The sequence below is a fragment of the Anolis carolinensis genome, unplaced genomic scaffold (assembly GCF_035594765.1).
Source record: "Anolis carolinensis isolate JA03-04 unplaced genomic scaffold, rAnoCar3.1.pri scaffold_11, whole genome shotgun sequence".
Taxonomy (NCBI): Eukaryota; Metazoa; Chordata; class Lepidosauria; order Squamata; family Dactyloidae; genus Anolis; species Anolis carolinensis.
The window spans coordinates 25,480,701-25,504,334 of NW_026943822.1; the positions used below are offsets into that span (position 1 = coordinate 25,480,701).

The 23,634-nt window shown below is 43.3% G+C and overlaps 1 protein-coding gene and 1 long non-coding RNA gene across 2 annotated transcripts in view; one reads left to right on the forward strand and one right to left on the reverse strand.

Moving 5' to 3' along the window:
* Positions 1 to 13,742, forward strand: part of myzap (myocardial zonula adherens protein) — a 38,765-nt gene extending 25,023 nt beyond the window's left edge. Inside the window, exons 11-15 of the mRNA XM_062963423.1 lie at positions 1,672 to 1,755; positions 3,052 to 3,152; positions 10,450 to 10,992; positions 12,112 to 12,337; positions 13,354 to 13,742. Of these exons, the coding sequence (XP_062819493.1) occupies positions 1,672 to 1,755; positions 3,052 to 3,152; positions 10,450 to 10,992; positions 12,112 to 12,337; positions 13,354 to 13,500 (1,101 nt within the window). The 3' untranslated portion in view covers positions 13,501 to 13,742. The remainder of the gene's footprint in view (positions 1 to 1,671; positions 1,756 to 3,051; positions 3,153 to 10,449; positions 10,993 to 12,111; positions 12,338 to 13,353) is intronic.
* Positions 596 to 8,525, reverse strand: LOC134293981 (uncharacterized). Its single transcript, XR_010000950.1, has 2 exons — positions 8,403 to 8,525; positions 596 to 2,865 (listed from the first exon to the last, which is right to left on the reverse strand). It is a non-coding gene; the product is annotated as an uncharacterized LOC134293981 (long non-coding RNA).
* Positions 13,743 to 23,634: the final 9,892 nt, after the last annotated feature.

Sequence of the window (23,634 nt, forward strand, 5' to 3'; positions counted from 1 at the left end):
AAGACCTAGCGCATCTTTGGGAGCAAAAATTAATATAAGACACTGTCTTATTTTTGAGGAAACACGGTATGAAGGAAATAGCGCATTTCATCGCATAATAGTCACACTTCCCCCTTTTCATCACAAACGGGGTGCGACTATTACGCAAGGAAAAAATCTACCTTTGATTCTCCAGTTTCTGTTGTTTGCTTGTTAATAATGGAGGAATGACCCAGCCTCAAACAAACAGCTCTGTTTGTGTTTGTTTTGGACTGCAGAGCCATTTGGGGGCTGATCCAATGCCTTTTAACACAATGGCATACAATATAATATACATACAAGGTAAAGGCCTTCCCCTTTTCCAACTCTGGCCATGGGGAGAGGCTCTTCTTCCATTTTTCCATGCCGAGGAGCCTGTTGTCCATATGTTAAAGTGGGAATGATTGTATATAGAGTTGCTTAAATGTAATTGAGTCATGGTTGTGCAATGTGTGCTGGAGATTGCATCATACACTGTGTGCTGCTTACTATGCCAGTGTGTAAAGGGTTAAACTTGGATTGCATCAGACAGCAGAGACTGAGATAAATAGCCCTCTACTTCCTATCTTTTTCTCTCTGTCCCTTCCCGTGTGTGCCTGCGTGAGAGCTCTGATACCATAGACATTTCCGATCTATTTTGCCAGCATGCCTGCATGGAGCACCCTTTTACGTTCCCACCGAGGTGGTAATAATAATAATAATAATAATAATAATAATAATAATAATAATAATAATAACTTTATTCTTATACCCCGCCCCATCTCCCCAAAGGGACTCGGGGCGGCTTACATGGGGCTATGCCCGGACACCACAGCACAAAATCAAAACAAAAACAATAAATAAATCAGCCAACAATAAAACATAAACATGGATAAAAACAGTCATAAAAGGTCAATATACAAAATAATGTTAGAATCATGAGTTGGATCAAAAGATCTGGGCCAAGGTGCAGAAAAAATGTCAAGTCATCAGGGAGGGGTAATTACACAGCTGGTGTAGTAATTAAAGTGCTACGTGTAATCCTGAGAAAACATACCTGAGGGTCTATTGCTTAGTAGGCAAGTAATTCGATCCTACAAGGATCAATCATCAAAGGCCTTCTGGAATGGTACCCATTGATCTACTCACATTGCATGCTTTTGAACTGCTAGATTGACAGAAGCTAGGGCTGACAGTGGGAGCTCACTGCAACTTGCGCCTTCGAACTGCCAGACCTCCGGTCAGCAGCTTTTACTGCAGCTGTACCACCGCAGCCCCTCTGGAGCTCCACTCTTCTCTCCTGCCTCCTTCCTTCCTTCCTTCCTTCCTTCCTTCCTTCCTTCCTTCCTCCCTCCAAGGCTTTAAGGCAGCTTGAAATCTCACTCCTATTTCATCGTGTAATAGTCTCATCTCCGCTTTGAGGTCGGCAAAATTGGTGGCGCTCCAGAGACTTTAAAGCTCCCTTGCCTTTGGAGAAGAGAGGGAGAATAAGCCTCAAATAGGGTTGCGACTATTATGTGAGGACCACAAAAATACCAATTTTCCCAACCCCCCCAAAAGAGGGTGCGACTATTACGCGATGCAGTACGGGTGAGGTTTCTTCCAGCGTTCATGCTCCGAATTCATTAATCAACTGATATCATTTTCCTTCTTTCTTTTTTCCTTTCTTCATAGATTGAGCTGCAAAAGAGGAAGATGAAACAAAAGGAACTGTTTATAGTACAGCTTTTGGAGAAAATCTCTTTCCTCGAAGGAGAGGCAAGTATTGCAACTAGAAGTAAACTAGAAGTAACCTTCAAATATCTTCACATTTTGACACTGTTTCAGCCGATTAATTTGTTTCCTTGTAACATTTGAGGTTTCTGTTTTTATGTTGGTTATAAACACCTTGAGTAAATAAAGAAGCCGTTTCTGTCCGATACATATGAATGTATCCAACAGTCAACTTCATTAGTGTGTAATATGTAACATATTTCCGATATTCAGTTAGATTTGTATCCAGGACTATTTTTTATGTCCTCAGATGTGTGGGCTCTAAAAAACATTTTATCATGTTTTATCATTTCATCATGTTTTAGGTTGGTTTTTACTATTATTATATTGTATTATTTGGTTTTAATGTGTTTTATCCAGTTGCATATGCTGTATTTTATATGTATTTTACTTTGCTTATTATTTGTTCTTGGGCTTGGCCCTGTCTAAGCCGCCACGAGTCCCTTTGGGGAGATGGAGGCAGGATAGAAAAATAAAGTTATTATTATTATTATTATTATTATTATTATTATATTATTGTATGACACAGCAAACAAGATAGATATGCTGGATTTCGTTTCACAAAATCACCAGTCGAACACTTCCCAAGTGTCTAGGACTGTGGGAAGTGTTCGACTTATTATTATTATTACTAGCTGTGCCCGGCCACACGTTGCTGTGGCATTGTCTGGTGGTGTCTGTATTTTATAGGCAGTGTGGATCAGGCCTAAGTGTGGTCTAACTTTGCCTGTCCCCTGGGCTGAGTGGGTTGCTAGGAGACCAAGTGGGCAGAGCTTAGCCTTCTAACTGGCAGCAATTGGATAAAAACAATTATTCCTCTCCCTCTAATTAGGACTTTATTTTTCTTCTCTTTTTGTTGTATCAACCTAGAGGCATGGATGAGGGGTTGTGCTATCAATTTTCGAGGTTGTGGGGTGTTTAGTTTTATTGTTTTGTCGGTTGCCAGGATTCCATCACTCTTTTATATATATATAGATTATTATTACTACTACCCCAAACTTTCTTTAAGGCTGCTCCTGGTTGTCCATTCCAAATTTCCTCCAGCCATTTTTTTCGTTCCGTCTTCATCCATGCAGCTTTTAACATGTGCACCCACTGTAATAATAATAATAATAATAATTTATTTAATAATTAATTAATAATAATAATTTATTTAATAATTTATTTAGTTTTCTCCCGCTTTTCTCCCACGAATGGGACTCAAAGTGGTGTACTTAAGACCGGTACATAATACAGAACTCCCCATCCCACCATCCTGACCAGAGTTGTGCTGTGTTTCAGAACAAAGAGCTGCAGGACCGTTTGGATTACCTGATGGAGACCCAGTCGAGGCCGGACGTGGAAACCAGGGACGTGGCAGTGGGGAGCGACCTTCCTGTGAGGTACAAGCGGGCACTTTGGTGGCTCCTCCGCTGGGCCGTGATTTGCCTGAAGGACCTTCCTCCCGAGCCCCGTCCCTAAAGCGGACCCACCAACCGACCCAATTAGGGCCGTTCCCTCCCATTACAATTAAGCGTCAACGGGGAACGGTTATTACTACGGTTATGACGGAACCTGAACGGCTGTTTATGGGGCGTTTCCTGGAAAACACCCCCGAGTGCCCAAGCGCCTCTTTGCGCCTCCCAGGCCGCTCCTTTATGGCCCTGATGGGCTTATTTTATTTTTCCTGTTTGTATTTTTATTATAAGCAAGCCCTAATTAATGGTTTGGGGGTGGGTTGTGTGGTGGGCGGAAAACTCCAAAAGCCCTCAAGGCAGAGGAATAGGATCTGTTTTGGGGGGGGGGGGTGGCCGGGAAAGGTGGCCTTCTCCTCCCTTATTATTATATGCAATTGGCACCTTGCAGGATAAAACAGGAAGAGGTTTTTGGTGTTGTTGTTGTTATTATTATTATTATTATTATTATTATTATTATTATTATTATTATTATTATCTGTCCTCTGCATTTAGATGGATAAGGGATCAGCTGGCTTTACCTGAAATATTTGTTTATTCATTCGTACATTTATCTCCCACTCTTGTCACCCCAAAGGGGACTCAGAGCGGCTTACAAATTATATGTATATATATTATTATATAATGTAATATGCTATTAATATAATATAATAATATATTATATTATTAGCATAGCACAGTATTAGCATTATATATTACTATATTGAACTATACAGTAGAGTCTCACTTATCCAATATATTATTAGTAATATTACATGTAATATATATATATAATTAATATTATATTGTATTATTATTAGCATTATATTGTATTACAATATTATGATCAATATTATATGTACATTCAATATATTATATTATTAGTATAGCACAACATTAGCATTATGTATTACTATATTGAACTATACCACTATACTGTAATATTATTAGTAATATTACATGTAATATATATTATATTGTATTATTATTAGTATTATATTGTATTGCACCCTAAAGCTTTGGAGAGCTTCTGTCCAACCGTTCCAAAGTTCCCTGCTTGAGCGGTGATGGCATGATCGTCAGCATAGAGGAAACTCCCATATGATGTGAAAGGTGAGCATTAGATTTGAATCAATACAGTTAATTACAGTAATTAACCCCTGCTGTTGTTTCTTTCTTTCTTCCTTGACAGCCCGGAGGACAGCAGCAGCGGCCAGGCCTGCGATGCGTCGAAGCCGGCCCGGAGCTACTCCCCGTTCACGCGGGTCTGGGAGTATTCCTCGAGGCAGCGGGCGCCATTGAGGCCCATCATCCCCTCTCATTCACCCACGGAAAGGACCATAGTGGGGGACACAGAAGGAGGCCCTGCAAGTGAGCCTTAGTGTCCTTATCCAAACTGTGAAGGAACCTTCATCACTACCATTTGGACTTCAGGTCATAACTTTGAGGAGGAAGCCTTGCCAGAAAGGTCAGCGCCATTTCTAAAACTGCAAAGACGTTGCAACCCATGGATGAAAAGACCATTCAGCCTTATGGAAAGAAGCAGCTGATTCATGTCAGTCTCACCACTGACCCTTCCGAGCCTCTTTCTTCGGAGCAGGCATGGGCAAACTTCGGCCCTCCGGGCGTTTTGGACTTCAACTCCCACAATTCCTAACCGCCGGTAGGCGGTTAGGAATTGTGGGAGTTGAAGTCCAAAACGCCCGGAGGGCCGAAGTTTGCCCATGCCTGCTCCGGAGAGTCTGACTTCTAACCTATATCTATTTCCCTGAATGTTACTCTATGGAAATATATTCTAATCATCCTTCGTATTAACAGCTTCGTTTTACATTTTGCTAAATTATATGTTATATTTAGTGCCACGTAACGGCTTGAAGGTCTATGTTACTCCTCAAAATATATTTTAGCATTGTATGTATGGGTTAAAAGAGGAGGAAAGGGCGTATATTTTGGTGAAAAATAAAAGGACATTTAGCATTGTATGCATGAGTTATACATGGGGAGGAAAGAGTGTATATTTTCGTCAAAAATAGGCAAAAAGGGCGTATATTTTTGTGAAAAATAAAAGGACATTTAGCATTGTATGCACGAGTTAAAGGGGAGGAACGGGCATAAATAAAAGGACATTTTCATTGTATGTATGTGTTAAAGGGGAGGAAAGAGCATATGTTTTCATCAAAAATAAAAGCACATTTAGCATTGTATGTATGAGTTAAAGGGGAGGAAAGAGTGTATATTTCTGTGAAAAATAAAAGGACATTTAACATTGTATGCATGAGTTAAAGGGGAGGAAAGGGCGTATATTTTCATCAAAAATAGGCAGAAAGGGCGTAAATTTTTGTGAAAAATAACAGGACATTTAGCATTGTATGCACGAGTTAAAGGGGAGGAACAGGCATAAATAAAAAGACATTTATCATTGTATGTATGTGTTAAAGGGGAGGAAAGAGCATATGTTTTCGTCAAAAATAAAAGGATATTTAGCATTGTATGTATGTGTTAAAGGGGAGGAAAGAGCATATGTTTTTGTCAAAAATAAAAACACATTTAGCATTGTATGTATGAATTAAAGGGGAGGAAAGGGCGTATATTTATGTGAAAAATAAAAGGACATTTAGCATTGTATGTATGTGTTAAAGGGGAAGAAAGAGCATATGTTTTCGTCAAAAATAAAAGGACATTTAGCATTGTATGAATGAATTAAACGAGGGGGGAAAACCTTGTGATTTCAAACTGCCAGCCTGAAGATGCTGCAAAGGCCTCTCTCTGTGAGTTTGCATTTGACTGCATTGTAAGCAGTCCGTGTTTTATGAATTTGCACTATTTAAATATTCAATAAAGTAACGTACCACACAATATGGTGCCTGGTTCAGTGAGAATGATGAATCTGGGACTATTTCAATGCATATTTGAAGCATTTGATGCTTCAAATGTTATCACCTGTTACATACAGCTTCAGGGATCCTGATAAATGCTTCCAAGTGGTGTTTCCCTGCAAACTGGGAGAAGAATCTGCTGATTTACAGCAAGACAAAGAGGTCTGCAGGGTAGGGTGGCCCCTCACCTTTTTTCAGTGAGTCCTTCAGGAAGGAACAAGGAGGAGACGGAGGATCCTGAGAATCCCTCCAGAAACCTTGTCTTTGTGACTCTTTGCCTGCTTGAGTCTCCACCAGCCTCGCAACCACGGCGCCTCCCAGAACAGATGCGAGCGTGGGCTTTGCGCCTGGGAGGCACCCATTCCTTCCTGTACGAGTGCCCTATTTGTGGGCGATATGGGCACATGCCTGGCGCCAAGGGAGTGTTTATGGGGCATCCGTCATCGCTGCCACTGCTCTTATTATTGGGGTGTTGTTGCGTGGCTTCCAGGCCAATGTGCTCTAGCAGTATTTTTTCCTGACGTTTCACCTCCATCTGTGTCTCTTGGCATCTTCGGAGGATCTGACAGTAGTCAAGCAAGCAGAGTTTATAATATACCTAGAGAACCATTGTCTGTCCACCAAGTGTGAAAGGGTGCAATGAGCGAGCTGGGTTTGCAAGTGTTGAGTGCGAGTCACCATAAAGATGGCAGAGAGAAGGCATCTGCAGAGAAGTCGCCTGGCTCTCGTCCATAGACTCCGAGCATTGGAAGAGACCTGGGTGGAGGGCCATCCAGTCCAACCCCGTTCTGCCAAGAAGCAGGAAGGTCGCATTCAATATTTTATTCTATTTTATTATTATTTTATTGTATTTTATTATGTATTTTATTGTATGTTGTTGGCCCCATGTGAGCCGCCCCAAGTCCCTTCGTGGAGATGGGACAGGATATAAAAATAAACTTCTTTTTCTTCTTCTTCTTCTTCTTATTATTATTATTATTACTATTATTATTGTATGACACAGCAAACAAGAAAGATATGCTGGATTTCGTTTCACAGAATCACAAGTCAAACACTTCCCAAGTGTCTAAGATGATAATAATAATAATAATAATAATAATATATTATAATATAATAATAATAATAATAATAACAATAATATTATAAAGCACCCCCAACAGATGGTCATCCAGCCTCTGCTTCAAAGCCTCCAAAGAAGGAGCCTCCACCATAATTTGCAGCAGAGAGTTCCACTGCTGAACAGCTCTCCCGGTGAGGAAGTTCTTCCTCATGTTCGGGAGGAATCTCCTTTCCACTGCTTGTCCATAGACGCACAGGCACTGTTACCTTCCTGCCAGAGCGGTACATATTGATCTACAATAATAATAATAGTAGTAGTAATAATAATAATAATAATAACTTTATTTATACCCCACCACCATCTCCCCACAGGGACTTGGGGCGGCTCATATGCAGGCAAGGCCCGACCAGCATAATTTAATTTGCTAATCTACCATGACAACCTCACTGTTTTTAATTCTATGTTTTTAGTAGGTGTGTTTCATTTTTTTTGTTAATATTTAAATATTATAATTGGTGTATGTTATTGTTTATTGATGTACTGTACATTGTTTTGTTTTGTATCTGATATTTCTGTGAGCCGTCCTGAGTCCCCTCCGGGGGAGATGGTGGCAGGATATAAATAAACATTATTATTATTATTATTATTATTATTATTATTATTATTATTATTAATTTACAAAAACAACAGCAGAAATACATTTCACAATATACAAAAAATAAAACACAGTAAGACAATAAAACATGAGTTAATACAACGGTAATAATATCAATCAATCAATCAATTGCCCAGTCCATTGTATGGTTTTATTGCTGTGTTTTATAATGACTGTGATTTTATTTTATGCCTTTTAATTTTATTTGTGTGTTTTTTGTATTTGATACCACTGTATGCTTGTTTTATATCCGTGAGCCGCCCTGAGTCCCCCTGGGGAGATGGTGGCGGTGTATAAAAATAAAATTATTATTATTGTTAAATAGTAATATAATAATATATATTAATATAATATATATTAATAATAGGTAAAGGGTTATTATTATGTTATTAGTACTGTATATATTAATAATACAATACTAATATAATCTAATAATATAATATATAAATGCTTGTTTTATATCTGTGAGCTGCCCCGAGTCCTTCTGGGGAGATGGTGGTGGGGTATAAAAATAAAATTATTATTATTATTATTATTATTATTAATCAATATCAATCAACCAGCAGCTTGGCAGAAGCTGGGCCTCCCTAGGCCTTCCTTTCCCTCACCTCTGTGATCCCTGGCCCTCCTCCTGCCTCCTCTCTCTCCGCCTTCTCTCCTGCAGGTCTTTAAGCCGCTCCTCCTGGGGATTCTTGTTCTCCAGACCCCGGATCCTTTGAGCCTCCCTCTTCCTCTGGACCCAATCCATCTTGGACTCAACTGCAGTGCCCTGATTGGGACACAGCCTGATTCCAGGTGTTCTGACCAAGGCAGAAGAGAAGAGAAGAGAGAGGCACCATGACTCCCATCTCTGGATCTAGACACTCGTTCGTTTGGGCCAATCCTCTCTCTCATCTGTCCCAGCGGGGCCGCCGTAGCGCGCTTCCGGCCCAAGAGGGCGGCGCCCACCGTCCAAGCCGGAAGTGCTGGCGTTTCGGCGCTTTCCTGGCTTCGGCGCCGGGCGGTGCGGGTCCCGGTCCGGGTTCGAGTCCGGGCATGGCGGCGGCGGAGGGCCCGCTCGCCGACGGAGAGAGCCTCCCGGAGCTGCGGGAGAAGCTGAGGCGGCAGGAGAGGCTGCTGGGAGACCGGTGAGGAAGCCCACTCTCCGGTGTGAGAGAATTGGCCGTCTGCAAGGACGTTGCCCAGATATTTTATGTTTTTAGCATCCTTGTGGGAGGGAGGGAGGCTTCTCTCATGTCCCTGCATGGGGAGCTGGAGCTGACAGACGGGAGCTCATCCGCGCTCTCCCAGATTAGAACCGGCAACCTCCAGGTTTTTGTTTTTTTTCCGTGTCAGGAGCAACAGGAGTCCACTACGCCATCTGAGGGCTCCTAACCTCCAGGTCAGCAGTCCTGCCGGCACAAGGGTTTAGCCCATAGGATCAACTGGGGGCTCTTAGTACTCATGATGGTCAAGAGATACTGGATAATAATAATAAATAATAAAATAAAACTTTATTTATACCCCGCCACCATCTCCGCGCAGGGACTCGGGGCGGCTCACAGATATAAAACAAGCATACAGTGGTATCAAATACAAAAAACACACAAATAAAATTAAAAGGCATAAAATAAAATCACAGTCATTATAAAACACATGATAAAACACAGCAATGAAATCATACAATGGACTGGGCAATTGATTGATTGATTGATTGATTGATATTATTACTGCTGTATTAACTCCTGTTTTATTGTCTTACTGTGTTTATTTATGTGGATAAATGTCCTTTCTGGTTGCTTGAAAGTGACCCTTACCCCATACTGGACCATCCCATAATGCTTTGAAAAATATTTATTATTATTATTTTATTTATTTACCATATTTATATCCTGCCTTTTTCTACCCCAAGGGGACCCAAGGTGGGTTACAGACGGCACTTTTAAAAGGTATTTCTATTATTATTATTATTATTTACCATATTTATATCCTGCCTTTCTCTACTCCGAAGAGACCCAAGGCGAGTTACAGACGGCACTTTTAAAAGGCATTTCAATTATTATTATTATTATTATTATTATTATTATTATTATTATATTTATTTACCATATTTATATCCTGCCTTTCTCTACCCCGAGGGGACACAAGGCGGGTTACAGACGGCACTTTTAAAAGATACTTCTATTATTATTATTATTATTTATTTACCATATTTATATCCTGCCTTTCTCTACCTTGAGGGGACACGAGGTGGGTTACAGACGGCACTTTTAAAAGATATTTCTATTATTATTATTATTTATTTACCATATTTATATCCTGCCTTTCTCTACCTTGAGGGGACACGAGGTGGGTTACAGACGGCACTTTTAAAAGGTATTTCTATTATTATTATTTATTTATTTATTTATTTATTTACCATATTTATATCCTGCCTTTCTCTACCTTGAGGGGACACGAGGTGGGTTACAGACGGCACTTTTAAAAGGTATTTCTATTATTATTATTATTTTATTTATTTACCATATTTATATCCTGCCTTTCTCTACTCCAAGGGGACCCAAGGTGGGTTACAGACAGCACTTTTAAAAGGTATTTCTATTATTATTATTATTATTATTATTATTATTATTATTATCATTGGTAACTATTATTTTGAACTTCTTTCCATTCCAGGAAATTTATATCCCGGCTTCCGGACAAAGGGAAAAAGATCTCTGATTTTGCGGAGAGGCTGAGGGCGGCCATTGCGGGCGAGGAGGAGCGGGAGAGAACCGCCGGGCTCTTGAAGGCAGTGCGGTCGGAGTTCCGGAAACAGCACGAGGCCACAGGAGCCACCAAAGCGGACATTAATGCCATCCATGACCACTCCAGACGCAAAGACGTTGAGGACATTGGCAGGGAAGCCCAGCCAAGGGCGTGGACTCCAGAGGGAAGCCCTGGGAGCACATCTGGGCTCTCGGAGGGGACTGTCGGCGTCTCCGGCCTTCCTCAAGGGAAGGAGAAAGCCTTGGAGAGACCCGAGACCTGTCGGACATTAAGCGACGCCTTTGAAAGGCTTTCTGTTGCGGGAGGAAAGAGACCGGAGGCCGGAAGCAATGCCAGTCCTTTCCGAAACTTTCCAAACGTGCCGCCCAAGACTCCGCATTACATTGAAGTCCTGGAAGAGAGAGCAAAGAACCCCGTGGCAACGCGGAGGAGCAGGTTCAAAACCAATGCGTGAGTGTCACTGGAAACACACATGTAGAAATAGTCATATCATTGGGCTGCAGTGAGTTTTACCAAGTCTTCTGCCTTCTCTGCCCGAGGGTGTTGGTGCCCCACCGAGTGAGAGCTTTCACGATTGTATAGCATTGAGCCTGGCCAGTTAAAGCCATGTCAAACTGCCTTAATTCCACACTGTAGACACACCCTTGGGAGCAATTCTTATTGTTATTATTATTATTATTAATAATAATAATAATAATAATAATAATAATAATAATAATAATAATTTAATTTCTTACCTGCCTCTCATGGCTCAAGGTGGGTCATGGCACAGTGATAATCATAATCATAATTTAATGTCTTGCCCATTTTTATCATTTAAAAACACTCCATAAACAGAAACATTGAAAACATTATAATTTTTTAAATAAACACACATATTATTTATTTATTTACCACATTTATATCCCGCCCTTCTGACCCCGAAGGGGACTCAGTGCGGCTTACAAATTATATTATTAGCATAGCACAATATTACCATTATATATTACTATATTGTACTATACCATCATACTATAATATTAGTATTAGTATTGCATGTAATATATATATTCATATATTAATATAATATATTAATAATATATTATATGTGATATAGTTCTATAAAATATACACATTAAAAGGTATTTTTATAAAATGCACAGGGCGGAGATTAAAACAAAGGACACAAGTTTAAAATCCATAGTTATTTATTTATTTATTTACAGCATTTATATTCCGCCCTTCTTTCTCACCCTGAAGGGGACTCAGGGTGGATCACATTACACATATAGGCAAACATTCAATGCCTTTTAACATAGAACAAAGACAAGACAAACATAGGCTCCGAGCAGGGCTCGAACTCGAACTCGAACTCAGAGTGATTCATTGCAGTTAATTGCACTGGCTTGCTCTCCTGCCTGCGCCACAGCCCGGGCTTAGTTATTAGACTCCATTTGTGTGCTACTTCTACTACGCAGCTTTTTTTGTGGATTTTGGAAGAGAGCAATGATTTCCTCCGCAACATGGTGATGATGATGCTGATGCAAATTCCCTGCCAGGCAGATCTCACATTTTTGTCTTTTTTCCTAGGTTGCCTGCAGAGTCCAGCGGATCCTCCCATGGCTCGCCGGGTGTTTCTTCCCCCGGAGGAGGTCTCTCTTCGTCACTGTCTGCGGAGGAAAGGCGCCGCAGGGACCGGCAGCACTTGGACGACGTCACCGCAGCCCGGTTGCCCCCTTTGCACCACCAGCCCTCCCAGTTGATCCCCATCGAAGACTCCATCGCCATTCAGATCCTGCAGAAGGAACAGTATGAGGTAGGGCTCGACGGAGGCTTGGACAGGAGTGAGCCATTGTCCTTCTCCTCCGTTCTCTTCTGAATGTCTCCCCGGTTTCTACAACACTGGGCAACAAAATTAATTAATTAATTAATAATATAAATTTGCAATATTTATATCCCACCCTTCTCACCGCAAAGGGGACTCAGGGCAGCTTACAAGTTATATGTACACATACAATATATTATATTATTAGCATACTACAATATAAGCATTGTATTATTACTATATTGTACTGTACCACTATATTGCAATATTATTAGTAATATTACATGTAATATAATATTATATATATATATATATTACAAATTATGTTCCTGCTTTGCAAGGGTTATTTCTTACTTGATTGTGCGGTCCTTGCTATGAAGGTAGTTGTTCTACTCCAGGAATTTTGCAATGAGGAGATACTCTCCGTTTTAATCCATGTTTTTATTAGTTCTTGTCATTTGTTTTTATTGGCTAATGTTTAAATTTTTATAATTGTGCATGTCTTTTGTCTATTGTTGTGTTTTATATTGTTATTGTTTTTATTCAGGCTTGGCCCCATGTAAGCCGCCCTGAGTTCCCTTTGGGGAGATAGAGGCAGGGTATAAAAATAAAGTTGTTATTATTATTATTATTATTATTATTATTATTATTATTACTCATTGCAAAGGTAGAGCGAAATGTGCTGCAGGATAATGTCCCTCCTGCAATAACAAAGTAATAATTTATTATTATTTTATTTATTTATTCATTGGCTACATTTATATCCCGCCCTTCTCACCCTGAAGGGGACTCAGAGTGGCTTACAAATTATACATACATACAATATATTACGTTATTAGCATAGCATAATATTAGCATTATATATTGCTATATTGTACTATACCCATTATACTGCAATGTTACATGTAATATATAATATGTAATTAATATTATATTGTATTGTTATTAGTATTGTATTGCATTACATTATAGTATTATTATCTGCTTCTCTCTCTTGCTGTGTGTAGGAAACGCAGGCCAAGCTGGCGGCCCAAAGGCTGGGCGTCAAGATGGGCCGCTATGAGCCCGAAGGGGAGGCGGCGGCCGTTTATCGGGAAGCGAGGGATGAGGAAGAGGAGGAGGAGGAGGAGGGATACAGCTCCACCGAGGACTGAAACTGGAGCAGACTCTGCGCCTGGGTGTGTGTGTCTTGTCCATCTGCACCTCTGCCAATCTCTTGACTGATCCTCTGGATGGTGCGGCATAAGCACAATCTGTGGGTGGACGTAACGGAGAAGGCCTCCTTCGAAGCTCTGCAAGATCTGGACAGGCGCTTGCCTCTGGGCCTTTCCTGCAATTGATGGCCCCGGTCCCAAAGGTGACTGCACTTCCTATTAAAATCTCTTCCTTCTTCTTATACTTTTTTGTGTGATTTAAAAATTGGGACCGGTTTCATTTTCATATGGATCGCCCTATGGCTTCTGGAGGTGCAGGCAAGGCTTAGAATCATAGATGATGGTGGTGGTGGTAGATAATAATAATTATTATTATTATTATTATGATCTGCCAACTGCAAAAGGCCACCCTACTGGGATCTGCGCACATCATCCGAAAATACATCACACAGTTGGGAAGTGTTCAACTTGTGATTTTGTGATACGAAATCCAGCATATCTATCTTGTTTGCTGTGTCATACAATATAATAATAATAATAATAGCAATAATAGATGTTGGTAATAATAATAATAATAATAATAATAATAATAATAGATGGTGATAATAATAATAGATGGTAGTAATAATAATAATAATATATAGTGATGGTAATAATAATAATAATAATAATAATAGATTGTGGTGGTAATAATAATAATAATAATAATAATAATAATAAATGGTGGTAATAATAATAGTCATAATAATAATAATAGTAATAATGGTGGTAATAATAATAATAGATGGTAATAATAATAATAATAATAATAATAATAATAATAATAATAATAATAATAATAGATGGCGGTGGTAATAATAATAATAATAATAATAATAATAATAATAATAATAATATTCCCCGGTGGCACAGTGGATTGCTGAAATTGCTGACCCAAAGATTGGTGGTTCAAATCCAGGGAGTGGAGTAAGCTCCCGCTGTTAGCCCCAGCTTCTGCCAACCTAGCAATTTGAAAACTCCTTCCTTCCTTTCTTCCTTTCTTTCTTTCTTTCTCCCCCAAACTCTCGGCTCTGTGACTGGGCCAATTCCGCCCGCTTTTTAGCATCTGCCGGTGATAAATGCATCTGTATGTCATGCGCTTGGCCTCTTCTGGGGCTCTTTTTCTGCCAAGGCAGCAGATTCCCGCCTCTCTCTCTCCTCCCTTTATTATTATGTTTTGCCGAGTGGCCAAAGGCCAGGGATCTTAATGAAAGGCAACATCAAAGTTGCAGGAGGAATGAGTGGGGACCCTCTTCTCCCAGGAAGATGCCTTTGGCAGAGGCCCCGATGTGATAACCTTTGGGGGGAAAGGACTCCTGAGCCGGGATGGGGAGCAACTTAAACAAACACGGGGCCCCAGTCCAGGCAGTGACAAAACCCAGGCCTTGCAAGCATAATAAAGCGCAAGCCCCCTGTTTCCAATTATTCTCCAAACAAGAAAGGCATCCGAGGGAAGGAAGGAAAGAAGGAAGGAAGGATGAGCCGGGAGAAGAATCCCTTCTGAAGTGTGACCAGGGAGGTCTCTCCCTTGGGTGCCACGCTATTGAAATAGAAAAGAATGGGACCCGCTTTGTTTGTTTGTTTGTTTGTTTGCTGACGTTTGCTTGCAATGCTTCTCTCCTGATGCTGGAGGCACTTGGAGGCCCCCAAGGCCCTTCTGAAATCAGGACAAGGAGTTAGTTCTGCTCCGTTAGTTGGTTTAGGGAGGCAAAGGTTAACATGCCCCCCTGCCCTGCAGCTCAGGGTGATGGATGGATTGATGGATGGATGGATGGATGGACACCAAATGAAAGCAGTTGCACCCCTGAATTTAGGATCTGAAGTACACTTTGTGGCATGGGTTCCATGGGTTGCATCCAATCATTGTGGTGGGAGGAACCCCAAGGGACATCTAGTCCAACTCACTTCTGCTATAAAGGGAGACTCAACCCCACCCCTCCCGACAGATGGCCATCCAGTCCCTGCAGAATAATAATAATAATAATAATATCTTAGAATCTTAGAGTTGGAAGGGAACTCCAAGGGACATCCAGTCCAATCCCCTTCTGCTGTAAAGGAAAACTCAACACGATCCCTCCTGACAGATGGCCATCCAGTCCCTGCAGAATAATAATAATAATAATAATAATAATAATATTATCTTAGAATCTTAGAGTTGGAAGGGAACTCCAAGGGACATCCAGTCCAATCCCCTTCTGCTGTAAAGGAAAACTCAACACGATCCCTCCTGACCGATGGCCATCCAGTCCCTGCATCATAATAATAATAATAATAATAATAATAATAATAATAATAATAATAATACAGTAGAGTCTCACTTATCTAAAATAAACGGGCCGGCAGAACGGTGGATAAGCAAATATGTTGGATAATAAGGAGGGATTAATGAAAAGCCTATTAAACATCAACTTAGGTTATGATTTTACAAATTAAGCACCAAAGCATCACATTTTACAACAAAATTAACAGAAAAAGTATTTAGGAATTTAGCACCAAAATATCACGATGTATTGAAAACATTGACTACAAAATGCGTTGAATAATCCAAAATGTTGGATAAGTGAGATTCTACTGTAATAATAATAATAATAATAATAATAATAATAATAATAATAATAATATCTTAGAATCTTAGGGTTGGAAGGGAACTCCAAGGGACATCCAGTCCAATCCCCTTTCTGTTATAAAGGAAGACACAACCCAATCTCTCCAGACAGATGGCCACCCAGCCTCTGCTTGGGCTGTCAGGAAGTTCTTTGTGAGGCTCACACAAAGTCTTGTAGCACCGCATCTTGAGTGGCTATTAATTAATTAATTAATTTCAATTATTTATACCCCGCCCTTCTCACCCGAGGGGACTCTGGGCAGCGTACAAGTGGCAATGGATGCCATTACACTGTTAGGCAATTAACTAAAACAGTTAAAACAGTCCTAAAAGACAATATACAAAGTTTAAAACAATGCAAAGTGCTTATGCCATTCATCCACCAGACTTTATACAAGAGCGTGTGGAAGCCAACCCATGCTTCTTCTTCAAATGCAACGGGTGGTGGTGGTGGTGGTGGTGAAATGGGGTGTCTTTTGGCCGGAGGATGGCAGCACCGGTCCGGGTTTGTCCCTCCTTGACGAGGAAGGAAGGGCCTCTTGGCGGGGGGGGGGGGGGGGCAAGCCGTCCCAGAGCAAAGGCCACCCGTCCTTCCATCCATCCCTCCATCCGTGGGCCTGGCTGCTGGGCCTAATCGAATCAAGGTCTGCAAAGATAAATAGGGGGACGGTCCATTCCTCCCTCCCTCCCTCCCTCCCTCCCGGCAGCGAACATGAAGTCATGCCAGGAGGAGGCGGCCCAGGCCGGCCCTGTGCTTATTTCTCTTGCGAAAGGCAAAACCCTGGGAATGTTTTCACACCAAAGCATCTCATCTCTCCCTCTCTCTCCCCCCCACTCTCTCAACTATAATATTTTGGGATGGAGTGGGGAAAGCATCCCATTAACCCTTCCAAGGCTCAGGGGATCCTGGAGCGGGAACTTTGGGGCTCCCAAAGGGCACCTAGTCCACCCCTTCTGCACAGGCAAAGCCCTCCCGGCAGATGGCCTGGTGGCCTTATTATTATTATTATTATTATTATTATTATTATTATTTACAGCATTTATATTCCGCCCTTCTTTCTCACCCCGAAGGGGACTCCGGGCGGATCACATTACACATATAGGCAAATGTTCAATGCCTTTTAACATAGAACAAAGGCAGACAAACATAGGCTCCGAGCGGGCCTCAAACTCATGACCTCCTGGTCAGAGGGATTCATTGCAGTGATTCATTGCAGCTGCTCTCCAGCCTGCGCCACAGCCCGAGCCCTCTTGTCTCCAGGAAGGAAGGAAGGAAGGAAGGAAGGAAGGAAGGAAGGAAGGAAGGAAGGAAGGAAGGAAGGAAGGAAGGAAGGAAGGAAGGAAGGAAGGAAGGAAGGAAGGAAGGAAGGAAGGAAGGAAGGAAGGAAGGAAGGAAGGAAGGAAGGAAGGGGGAAACAGAAAGGCCACCTTTTCTGTCTTTGCAATACAGTAGAGTCTCACTTACCAAACACTTGCTTATCCAACGTTCTGGATTATCCAAGGCATTTTTGTAGTCAATGTTTTCCATACATTGTGATATTTTGGTGCTAAATTCATAAATACAGTCATTACTATATAACATTACTGCGTATTGAACTGCTTTTTCTGTCAAATTTGTTGTATAACGTGATGTTTTGGTGCTAAATTTGTAAAATCATAACCTAATTTGATGTTTAATAGGCTTTTCCTTAATTTTATTTATTTATTTATTTATCTACAGCATTTCTATCCCGCCCTTCTTTCTCACCCCGGAGGGGACTCAGGGCGGATCACATGACACATATAGGCAAACATTCAATGCCTTCTAACATAGAACAAAGACAGACAAACATAGGCTCCGAGCGGGGTTCGAACTCATGACCTCCTGGTCAGAGTGATCCATTGCAGTTAATTGCACTGGCTTGCTCTCCCACCTGCGCCACAGCCCGGGCCTCCTTATTAATCCCTCCTTATTATCCAACATATTCGCTTATCCAACGTTCTGCTGGCCCGTTTATGTTGGATAAGTGAGACTCTACTGTACTAATATTGAGGTCATGTTCAACTTCAATATTAATATGACAAATGCCCAACCACAAGTGAGAAATCTGACCCAACGTCAATGCATCATGATGCCAGTGGGAACCAAGAATGATGGATGTTCCTTGGCTTCAGGAAGGCCAGGCTGCCTTCCTCCGGGGTCTCTTCCTTCCCTTATTTTGAGGAGGGGTCCCTCCCTGCCAAAGTGATCATAATGACGTTGGACAGTTTGTAAAATCCAATAATCCCTCCAAGGATCTCAGGCGGGCTTGGCCTCCTCCTTCCCCAAAACACCCAGGCTTCCCCTCTGCGCAACCCCAGCTCTCTGCCCACAGGCCTGGCTTGCTTGCGTGCCTTGAATATGTTGCATGTTTTACATTGAATGGCATGGTTTGACAATGTCGGGAGCCGCCGTGTGTTTCCAGCAAGCGGTAAAAGCAGGATGATCATGATGGAGCCAACCAAGTGGTCCTCAGAGGGATGATGGTGATGAGGATGATGTATGGTGATGGGAATGTTGCAGCCAAGATCTTGGTCTTCAAAGGGATGACAATGATAAAATGATAATGATAATGTGTTGTCGAAGGCTTTCATGGCCGGGATCACAAGGTTGTTGTATGTCTTTCGGGCTGTGTGGCCATGTTCCAGAAGCATTCTCTCCTGACGTTTCGCCCACATCTATGGCAGGCATCCTCGGAGGATGTGGCGAAACGTCAGGAGAGAATGCTTCTGGAACATGGCCACACAGCCCGAAAGACATACAACAACCCCGATAATGATAATAATACAAATGGTTGTCAGAGGTATAATGATGATGATGATGATATTATTATTATCATCATCATCTTCATCATCATCATCATTATATCTCTGATAACCATTTGTATTATTATTATTATTATTATTATTATTATTATTATTATTATTATTATTATGACACAGTAAACAAGATAGACATGCTGGATTTCGTATCACAAAATCACAAGTCGAACACTTCCCAAGTGTCTAGGACTGTGTGATGTATTTTCGGATGATTCTATTATTCTATTCCAACTCTATTATTATTATTATTATTATCATCATCATCATCTGCAAAGACCACCTTACTGGGATCTGCAGCATCATCCAAAAATATCACTCAGTCCTAGACACTTGGGAAGTGTTTGACTTGTGATTTTGCGATATGAAATCCAGCATGTCTATTTTGTTTGCTGTGTCATACAATAATAATAATAATAATAATAATAATAATAATAATAATAATAAAGAGCAACACTCTGAAAATAGGGGAATTCCAGGCAGGAAACAATCAGGGCCAGTAAACGCCTCCCAGTCAAGGATCCCCTCAGCCAAGCAAATGGTGCTCAGAGGGAGGACCTTGCCGTCCATCAGGGCCTCTCTTTTTCATTCTTTCTTTCTCTCCTTCCTTCCTTCCTTCCTTTCTTCTTTCAAACAAACTGAAATAATAATAAGGCCGAGGGCTCTGCAAGGGAATGGCTCCAAATCCCCCACCTTTTTATTTTGCTTTTCCAAAAAGAGGGAGGAAGGGAGCCAAGCCTGGTGCAGCTGTGTTTGTCCAATGGCCTGAGTGAGGATGGGACGGAGCCTCCTCCCGTGAGTGGGCTCGCCTCCCGTCCTCCTCCTCCTCCTCCTCCGGAGAGAAGTCCCGAGTTCGGATCCTCATTCTGGCCAAAGAAAGAAGGGAGGAAACGCTGGGCCCAAGTGCGGACTCCACCTCCACTTTGGGCCAAGTCACGCTCTCTCAGCCTCAGAGGGAGGCCTTCTTTGGGGGGGGGGTCTTGCCAGGACCCCCAAAAAGGAGGGAGACATGGGCAGCCTGGCGCAGGGCCATACATCAGGGGAGGAGGAAGAAAGAAAGAAGAAGAAGGGAGTGAGAAAAAGAAGACAGGAGGAGGAGGAGGAGGAGGAGGAGGAGAGTGGGGTCCCAGCTGCTGGGTTAGTCATCCCTGGTTGCTGTTGTTGTTGTTGTTGTTGTGGAGCGAGGGCTCCCTTGCAGCTGCCTTCCCTCAGGACCCTTTTCCTAATCCTGAAAGGTTCGGGGAGGATGTCCAAGGGATGGGAAGAAGAGGAGGAGGAGGAGGAGGAGGAGGAGGAGGAGGCCTGGTTGTCTATGTGTCCCGTGAGCACATCTCCATCCCCAGTGGTGGCCTCCAGAGAAGAACCCTCTTGCAGTGGACCATCCCACCACCCCACAATCCCAGCCCCAGAGAAAGTGGGTCCAAAGTGCCAAAGGTGCCACGGGGGCTCCATGCCCACCTCCACAAAGCCCTTGACGCCCAAGGGAGCCGGAGCCCGGGTGTCCGTTTTGGCACAGCCTTGCGAGGAGGAGGAGGAGGAGGAGGAGGAGGAGGAGGAGGAGGAGGAGGAGGAGGAGGAGGAGGAGGAGGAGGACAACAACAACTCCTTTGGTCTTGGGTTCCCAGGCCCTGGCTCAGAGGTGAAGCTTGGCCACATTGGCACCTGGGATGGAAGGGAGGAAGGGAAGGAGCAAATGGCCAGGACGGAGGGGTGTGAAGATGAGTGATGCCCTTGCCCCTGGGAGGAGGAGGAGGAGGAGGACGAAGAAGAAGAAGAAGAAGAAGAAGAAGAAGAAGAAGAAGAAGAAGAAGAAGAAGAAGAAGAAGAAGCCCCCTTGTCCCCTCCCAGGTGCCAAATTGGAGGCACCAAACTGCTCCTGACAGGTGACAGGATGGATGATGTGCCAAAGCCAGGGAGGAACCCTAACCCAAGGCCTGCCTTCATTCCCTTCCTTCCTTCCTTCCTTCCTTCCTTCCTTCCTTCCTTCCTTCCTTCCTTCCTTCCTTCCTTCCTTCCTTCGGGAAGGACTCGGCCTCCTTGTGGCATCTCCTCCGGCCCCTTGGGCTCCGTTGCAGCCACTTGAAGGATCTACCCACCATTGGTGGTCAATACGGCCAGATCTTGTCATCTCTTGTCAATAGAAACGCTCCCTCGATCTCACCCAATGCTCCAAAGATCTGGGTCTGTTTGGACTTCTGCAAAGGTGGACATGCTGTGTCATAACAGCACTTTGTAGCATGGCACGGGCCAACTACAAGAATGCATTGGATAATCCAGAATGTTGGATAAGCAAATGTTGGATAAGTGACTCTACTGTATATATATATATAGAGAGAGAGAGATGACTTGTATTGCCAATGGCCTTCATGGCTGGAATCACTGGGCGGCTGTGAGTTTTTTGGGCTATATGACCATGTTCCAGCAGCATCCCCTCCTGATGTTTCGCCTGCATCTGTGGCTAATGGCATCTTCAGAGGTCTGTTGGAAGTGAAACAAGTGGAGTGTGTATATATATGTTGAGGAGGAGGAGGATGAGGGGAGCAGGAAGCGCACCCCTCGATGGCACTGCTGCTGCGTTTTGGGAGGAAGGAGTGAGCGGCGGCGGCGATAAAGCGCTTCCTTCGGTCGGAATTTAATTTCCTCTTTGGGGGGAAATGAAATAAATAAAGGCCCACATCCTGTTGGGGGAGAAGGGGATTCGGCTGCACGCACGCCGGCACCTGGACCTCCGCCTCCTCCTCCTCCTCCGCTGCCGCCTTTTGCAAGGCCTCTCTGGACCCACATCCTACAATCATAGGAACATGGGAGCATGGGGCCATGGCATCATGGGGACACAGAGTCATAGGGACACGGGATCATAGCAGTATGGGATCATGGCATCATAGGGACATGGAATCATAGGAACACGGAATCATAGGGACACAGAGTCATCGGGACACAGGATCCATGGGACTGTGGCATCATAGGGACACGGGATTATAGGAACACGAGATCATGGGACCCAGACAATTCTTTTGTATTGTTGTGTATTGGCATCGAATTCTGCCAGTTTTGTAAGCCGCCCTGAGTCCTTTCGGGTGAGAAGGGCGGGATACAAATGATGGAAATAAATAAATACATAAGTAATGGCATCATAGGGACATGGGATCATAGGACCACAGGATCATGGGAACATGGGATCATAGGGACACAGGATCGTAGGACCATGGGATCATACCGTGTTTCCCCGAAAATAAGACAGTGTCTTATATTAATTTTTGCTCCCAAAGATGCTCTAGGTCTTATTTTCAGGGGATGTCTTATTTTTCCATGAAGAAGAATTCACATTTATTGTTGAACAAAAAAATGAACATTTATTCTATACTGTGAGGGTCCTGGTTGGCTTATATTTGGGTCAGCTTATACTCGAGAATAGATGGTACATTTATTATTTTTCTCTATTCGTATTGGTATTATTACATTTATTTTCTCTCTCTATTATTCTCTATTCTTCAGTAGTTGTCATCACAAACCAGACAAGCTGTGAATCCTATCCAGAATTTCTTGTTACTACCATTATTTCCATGTACAACTGGTATGTCACTTACCAATCCTGAATGCTCTGGTGTTCTGTTTGGCAGGCGCTGGGCATGCTTCCAAATAAAAACTTTGCTAGGTCTTACTTTTGGGGGAGGCCTTATATTTAGCAATTCAGCAAAACCTCGACTAGGTCTTATTTTTCGGGGATGTCTTATTTTCAGGGAAACAGGGTAGGAACACGAGATCATGGGACCATGGCATCATAGGCACATGGGATCCTAGGAACATGGGACCATGGCATCTCATGACCATGGGATGAACATGGCATCATGGGAACATGGCATCATGGGACCATAGGACCATAGCGTCCCAGAGCATAGCATCCTGGAGCGGGAAGAGACCCCGGGGACCATGCTCTGGGCAAACATGGAAGTGACCAAAGCGGTTCCTCAGGAGATGACTCTGTGTCTGTTCTGGGGCAGGATGAAGAAGGAAGAAGGGTCCCAAGAAGATGAAGGTGTGGGTCGGGGGGGGGGGGAGTGTGGGAGCGGATGGGCCGGGAGGGGGGGGGCTCTTTGTTCTCCAGCCCCCTCCCCCACCCAGAGGGCCCCTCCCTCCCTCCCTCCCTCCTTCCTTCTGGGTCCCTTTCAACTGGCGCCCCCCCCCCCCCCCCCCCCCATGCCAGGCCAGGCCAGGCCAGTCAAGAAGATTTACGAGCCCTCTCCCTCCCTCCCTCCCTCCTCGGAGGAGAAGCACATCCATCTTTGTGGGGAGGGGTCTCCTCTTGGAGGGAGGGGGGAGGGAGGGAGGAGAAGAAGATGAAGAGGAGGAGGAGGAGAGGAAGGGGCTGCCGGAGGGGCCTGATCCAGGGCCTGGGGTCTGCGGGGGAGGCCTCAGAGTCTTCTGCTCTCCTTCTCTCTCTCTTCCTCCCAGACCCCCAGGGAGAGGCCATTAGCACTTCAAATGGGTCCCGGGACCCCTCTCTCTCTGGTTCAGCGCCCGGGGCCCCTTTGAAGTGCCCAGAGGGAGGGAGGGAGGGAGACCGACCCACATTGCCTCTGGGTCGGGTTTCCTTGGGCCGTTCATCAGGGCAGCAGGAGCAGGAGGATGGATGGAAGGAAGGATGGATGGAA